Raw genomic sequence first — 7,123 nt, 5'->3', positions numbered from 1 at the left:
GCCAAGAACATCCAATGGAGAAGGGAGAGTCTCTTCAATAAGTGGTGCAGGGAAAACTGGACAGCCACATGCAAAAGAATGAAAGCAGACTATTATCTTACACCATACACAAAAATTAACTCAAAATGGATTAAAGACTTGAATGTAAGACCTGAAACCGTGAAACTTCTAGAAGAGAACATAAGCAGTATGCTCTTTGACATGTCTCAGCAGTATCTTTTTGAATATCATGGTTCCTCAGGCAAGGGAAACAAAGGAAAGATTTTTTTTAACTGTGGAAGGAAGGAAGGATGGAAGAAAGGAAGGAAGGATGGAAGAAAGGAAGGAAGGATGGAAGAAAGGAAGGAAGGAAGGAAGGGGAGCCCCAGCTTTGTATTATACCTTTTCGGGGGAAGTGAACTAACATTTAATGAGTGCAATGTCAAAGGAAATGCAGCTAAAGACTTGAGCTCGATTTCAAAGTAACATACAGTAAGAAGGGCCCCAGAAACAGCCTGAATAATTGGGGGGTGAGGGGAAGGTGGTCTTTGGTCAGGCTTCACCTAAATGGCTCTAGGAACAAGGGCGTCAGCCTTGTTTCAAAGTGTCCCATTCAAGGCACAACTGCTAAGTAATTTCTCTATGAATAAATTCTCTTTCTTGCTCAACTTAAATCCTTATTGATATAATATGCATGAGGAGAAATGACAAGAATATAATTTGGAAGTTTTAACACTGGTTTGTTATAAGGGAGGCTTCAACTAAAAAAAAAAGAAGAGAGAGAATGCTTAGATGACAGTTTCAGAAACAATTTGCCTGCAGCATCTTCAAGGTCAATAATTTACCGGCAATAACAGTCACAAATGCTGTCAAAAACAGCAGTAAGGTTTAAAAAATAAACAAAAATTCAAAGAATATCCATTAGATTTTTAAAATGTCATTTACTGAACTGGCAATCACAACAGAAATTTATGAGAGCCTTCTAGTTAGAAGAAAGAAATTAATTCTCTTTCTTTTAGGTTTTCATACACATGACTGTCTCTAAATTCTATCAGACAAGCATCTAGGGTTTCCTTCTCGTCAAACACTATGTCTATCCTGTTGTCGCCAGCCACAGGAGAGCTTTTATATCATTACTCCCTCGAGTCCCAATTCTTACTAGGAGTCCTGGGCAAACACAAAAGTAGCCTGGCAGTTACATCATGCTACACAAATGAAAAAAGACTCTGGTATCTAAAAATAATGAAAGGCTCCATTAAATTAATGTTATTTTTTGTCAAGTGTTCATTTTACTTTGTAATAATGTAGTTCTGATCCAAATTGAGTTCTTATGAGCTTTAAAAAGATCTCCAGAGATTACATGCAGGGCAGTAATTTAATCCTTATATTTTTATCGCATGCAATGACATTTAGGGTTCACTGTGATTTGAGATTTTTAGTGCTATTGCTGACACCTTATGGAAACTGTTTTATTTGGAAATTCTGAATAGATTTCTCAAATTGTTCAGCTCTTGTTTACAAGAAGCACTATTATAAAAAAATGGGTTTTTTGTTCCTTTAAGGTATTCATCTTGCTATTTATTCCTCACTTGATTTCATAATCCTGTTTGGGTCACTGTGATCAGTTGCTATGGAAATTACCTCCTATGGAAATGCTTCTGATGTCATTATTGTAAAAATAGGACTTTTGATGAATAATATCAATAGCAGACATCAACCCTGACTAGAAAAGGGAAATCTAATTAAAATTTTTAAAAGGATTAATTCTGAAAATTATCACCATGGCCAACTTTTCTGATATTTTTGAATTGGCCATCTGCTTTTTAAATAAGTACTAAATGAATTTTAAGGTGTTAATCAGCTATTCATTTCCCCAAATTCCAATATCACAATGGAAATTAGCACCATGCATAGGAAAATGGAAGTAAAGAACATTTCATCTACCCTTTCTCTAAACTAATAAATGCTATGCCTCCCTTATGAGAATTAATGTCAACAGGATTTCAGGGCTCATCAAGGAAACAACTTTGAATAGCACATTACAAATTCCCTCTAAAGATGAGGAATTTAATACTCCAAAATTTATCCAGGAATTTGAAAGGTCAGTGAGTTAAACAATAGATGAGAGCCAGTGAGCCATTAGATGAGAATTCCAGAATGCTAAGGAGACATTTTCTTGGGTGGATTCTATAATTTGTGGTTTGAATAAAACTTTTGAAACATTCCGTTAGTATTAAAATTCTCATAATGAGAATATGGCTCATATTTAACACATTTTAAATTACTAGACAGTCTCTCCCCAAAGAAATTTTAATGCTTTCTTCTGCCTAGTGCTTGTTCACAGCCTGGTACTAATTTAGGAATAAATTAACCCTTCCAACAATTAGGATATTGTCTAGAAACTGTCTTTTGCACTGCGCTAGGGAAATCACTTATATGATGAAAATCAGAAGTAAAAGAGAAATCCATTTCTTCATTATAAAATATTTTTTATACCTAACAGCTTATTACTGATGTAAATCACTATCATATTTACCTACATAATTACATATTACTATATCTATAGTGTTTCTGAATTAAGCTTCACAGTTAGGACTTTGTTAAATGTTTTGTACATATACTTTAAGGGTTTTCTATACTTGTGCCTGCAACCATGATCTAGGGTCCAAAAGATTTTTGATAGATTTCTGCCTTGGAGCTGGCACTGGCTTGACTTCAAAATTGGTTTTCGTATCTGTGTGTCCACCATCAGTTAAACTATTTTTCCTGGCGGGAAGAAGTTTCCGAGGAGCAGCTATTGGTTTCTGTAAGTGATGCATTAGGGTTGATAATTTGGTATCCAACGGCGAGGTCTGAGATACAGTTGTTTTTTCCCAGCCGTCTTTAACCAATTGATCTGTGTTGCTTTGTGTTTTTAAGCTGAATGGAGCTTTACCAGAAGGAGGAAGAGGAGCTCGCCTCTTTTTCCCTTTCCCATCATGTAACCGCTTGCTTACAGGAGATAACACCTCTTTCTGAATGACCACTTGATGACCACCATCAAAGAGTGTGGCCCAATGTGGTGGTGAGGATTCTTCATGCTGACCAATAAGGAACTGTCCGTTTGTCTCTTCAATTTTTTTTTGGATTATATCAGTTAAACTTTCAAGTTTTATAGGTGAATCAATGCCTGTAAAAATTTTAAGAAAAAATACATGGGAAAAAAATTCAAAAGCAGGGCACACTTTACCTAAGTTATTATTTTCCAAACCAATATGCTATCTATAATCGTCATCAAAAGCAGACTAGAATAAGCAAGTAGATTTTTCTTTTTACTGGCATTTACTTGTAAAAATAACCATACCAATAGAACCAAAAAATAAGGAAATTATGTGTGCGCACTGCACACAATGTATATATGCATAAATATAATCCTAAATAAAAATCTAGCTTTCAAAGGAGTGGAGTTACATCAGAACGTTTTTCAATTCAATTCTATAGATTAAATATTTATTAATTAACTTTTCTTGGATTTAAAATCTATCTGACATCTAGGTAAGAGTCGATTCCCTTTTTATAAAAGCATAATATATAGACTGGGACAAATGTAACTAGATTAGTATTCTTTTCTGTAGACCAGCAAAGTCTCTGTTAATAGGGAAAAAGTCCAAAACCAAAAACCCAGGGAAGCAGAGTGAAGCCCTGATAGCACTTTGGTGATAAGGCTGCTGGATGAAACATTCCTTGGGAAAAATAAGACAACAGAGATAAATGTCTATTTAATGAATCACTGGTATTTTCAAGTGTGTAAACCCAAATGTATCATTTTTAATCTAACATTTTAAAGCATATGTAAGTGCAGGGACATTGTGGCAAAATGGACTAGAATTTAACATTGACTTGTGCTTGTTCACAACACTGTTCACTGAGGCAATCCTACAAAGATAAATATACTTCCTTCAAAGTGTGGAAAAATGGAATATTAATGAGTCGAGAAATTTTAAATTTTCCCAAGTATGAAACCAATTTTTTGGCCTGAAATTAAAGTTTCGATTTATTAATATTCATTTTCAACATTACTTTAAAACAAATTTAAGAAAACACACAAAAAAATTACTAAACATGATTATATTTTAGAATCTGCAAGTTTACATTTTCAGAATTTTCATCAGCTACTCAGCTAATATTTATTTTCAGTGCACTCTTATTCATTTGGAAGCCTTAACATTTTTGTTTGATCTTAAGCATTCAAACTATGAAAAATATGTATTCATTAATTTTGTATTAATTCATCTATTAAACATGAGTTCCTTAGTCTATAATCATCGTCTTTTTTCATTCATTTGACTGTGCCCTGAAAATTTTAGCATTTTAATGTCAATAGAATAAGCTGCTTGAGTATGGACAATGTTATTTTTGTTATCCTGCAGCTTAGAAAAGACAAACCCCACTTACTCATATCATGGTAGACTGAGGTCGCCTCTTTTGTCAAGAACAAAGGTGGTTTCCGTGGTGACATAATCTCAATTTTCATAAGTTCTTCACAACAATGCTTCCACTGGCCTAAGAAAGACAGAGAAAGGCAGGCTAGTTTAAAACATAAATGTGAAGATGTATATTTCATTTTCAATAGATATCAACACATTTTTTGCTTTGAAAAGTAACAGTGAATTTATAAAGCATTGCCTAAAAGAAGCCACAAAAACACAGCACTACCTAGAATTTCAAAGTCCAAGTCTGGGCATAAAGTTAATCTTTTAAAAATAAAGTTTTATGCACAGATATTAAGCTGAGAGCTCTAAGCTATTAAATAGTGTACTATTTCACTAAATGGTCAATAACAAATTTTTATTCATGGTCAAAGTTTCTTTTAAATATTAAATAAAATATCAAATAAAATTTAAATATTAAATAAAATCATCGAGTATTTAAGATAGTTGAAAGGTAAAAATCAACTGAAATGTAGTTCCCTAGGAGGAAGTAGAAAAAAATGCAAGGAGTAGTGGTTCTCAAAAATGGTTTTAAGTTGGAAAATTTTAATTAAGAAATAAGAACTGCTTATTTAACAATTATCTCTTCAAGATGATTATCATGCTTTTAAAAAATCATATAACTAGAAAATGCTGTATTTTCATATAAGTAAAAGGTATAAAAAAGCTTATTACTATCAAGACATATCACTCAAAATTCTAGCTGGATCTAATTATTTTGGGAAGAGTACTTTAAATAAAGCCAGTAGGCATTCAGAATAAATAAAAAAAAAACTCTTGAATAAGTTGTTTCAATTATTAAGTTAAAATTTTAAAGTACGGATAACATTAATTTTTCTTTTATAATTATGTTTTACTAGTTTCATCTTAAAATAAAATTCTCAGATTTTATTTCCGCTGAGTGGATATAAAAAAAATGTAACCTTTCCATCTTTATTGTGCACTTGCAAGCTGGATAAGAACTATGCTAGAAACTATGTCTCTATATTCACATCATAACAGTAAGTTATTGGGCTTCACCATTCTTCTATTCTACCTTACATTAGTAGAAAAGTAAAAGTAATATACATATGTGCCATTTTAGACTGATTATGATCTATATTTCTCTTCCTTTTATTATAGTCTCAATCTCCATATTCAATATCTAACTTAGTTATTCTCCATGGCTTAAAAATTAAAGATATTTCGTGTTTAGTCAAATTATCTATTCATTTTTCTTGTTTTAAGTCTAATATACTGTGATGGTAATATATGAGTAAATCTTAAATCCATCACCTTAAACAGTTAAGAAACATAAAAAACCTTTTAGTATGTTTTATTACAATGCTAAATATAGAATATGGTAAAAATTTCAAAATAACCCACATAGCAACATAGCAACTCATAAAAGGAATAAAATCTTGAGTTTGAAGCTTCAAAGGTTGCTCTGCAGAATGTAAATCTAGTAGGATCTGAGATCTGATAACTTATTCCTCCCCTCTACTTCCTTTTTTAGATAAATATATAAAAGACAGCTTTTCCTTCTTGGGGGCAGGAAAAAAGGCCTTATCTAATGGAAAAATAATGAAACATTTTAAACTAGCAAACATTTCTCTGTCAAATCTAGACAAATTATAATGTGCAGTATTTTTCTATATTGATAGATGAAAGCTTTTCATTGTTAAACTGGTAGCAGAATACTAATCAGGTTGAAAAATGGAATATAAAGCCACATTATCCCACGTGTTACTGAAGTCAGAGGCACAAATGTGGTACGTTCACTGGTCAAGACTTTACAACTAAAACATTTATTTTACCAGTGAATAAATCAGAATGCACAGTTATACATGATACCAGTATGCTAACATAAAAATAAAGGCCCAATATGAAATATTAAGTGGGTATGTGTTGTTCACGCGATATCTGTATATTGAAGATGTTTCCCACAATAATATTTATTGTTATAGTGTTGTCAAAATGATCTGTTATGCTAAGCTACTTCTATAACTCAATATTTATACTATTAAATATTTGGAAAAAATTTATCTTTGACTCACCATTCCTGGCTCTACCCTTTTTGATCATCCAGAACAAGCGGCATTTCTCTTTCACAGATTTGTTAGTTCTCAAATATTAAAAATTAGCTCTTACATTCCCCTTGCCTCCTAACGTCCACTCCTCAGGCTGTTCTTCTACAGGCTAAACAGATCTAGTTCCATTAATGTCTCCTCATGATTTCTAATTATCTCGCTCTCCTGATTTTCTACTCTTAAGAGGGGTCAAAACTTCTCTAAATATTAAATTGATTTTACTTTATTCTGCCCTGGAAATCTATCCTCTACTTTGTTCTACACGTCATACTTCACCTAAGACCACAAGAGGCTACACTATCTCCAGGAAAGTAAAAATTTTTAAACTACAAGTCAGCCTTGAGGATAGTATAAACACTTCCATCTTTGCTTCATCTCTTTATAAACAATGAATTCTAAAGTGCAAATCTAACTGAATTTGTACTTTAAAAATTAGACTGGCAGATTTTATCCCAAAAGCATTAAATATTAAAGAAGTAGCCAGACCTGAGAACCGTTGTCATCACTTTCTTATTACTTTGACAGTATAAAAATGTCATGAGATTCTTATCCTTGCAACTCCCCATCTTAGCATGATAAATTATTTTGCATAATCTGGAGAACGGA

General features: G+C 32.4%; 1 protein-coding gene across 2 annotated transcripts in view; it reads right to left on the bottom strand.

Annotated features, from left to right (window-relative positions):
* Positions 1-249: 249 nt before the first annotated feature.
* Positions 250-7,123, bottom strand: part of RTKN2 (rhotekin 2) — a 77,569-nt gene continuing 70,695 nt past the window's right edge. For both annotated transcript variants that reach the window (XM_046654477.1, XM_046654478.1), the window contains 2 exons: positions 4,414-4,521; positions 250-3,148 (listed from right to left, as the gene is read on the bottom strand). In XM_046654477.1, coding sequence (XP_046510433.1) covers positions 2,613-3,148; positions 4,414-4,521 — 644 coding nt within the window. In that variant the 3' untranslated portion in view covers positions 250-2,612. The remainder of the gene's footprint in view (positions 3,149-4,413; positions 4,522-7,123) is intronic.

This window comes from Equus quagga, chromosome 2 (assembly GCF_021613505.1).
Source record: "Equus quagga isolate Etosha38 chromosome 2, UCLA_HA_Equagga_1.0, whole genome shotgun sequence".
NCBI lineage: Eukaryota > Metazoa > Chordata > Mammalia > Perissodactyla > Equidae > Equus > Equus quagga.
Note: the sequence above shows the minus strand (reverse complement) of the source record. Positions and strands in the feature narration are given on the sequence as shown.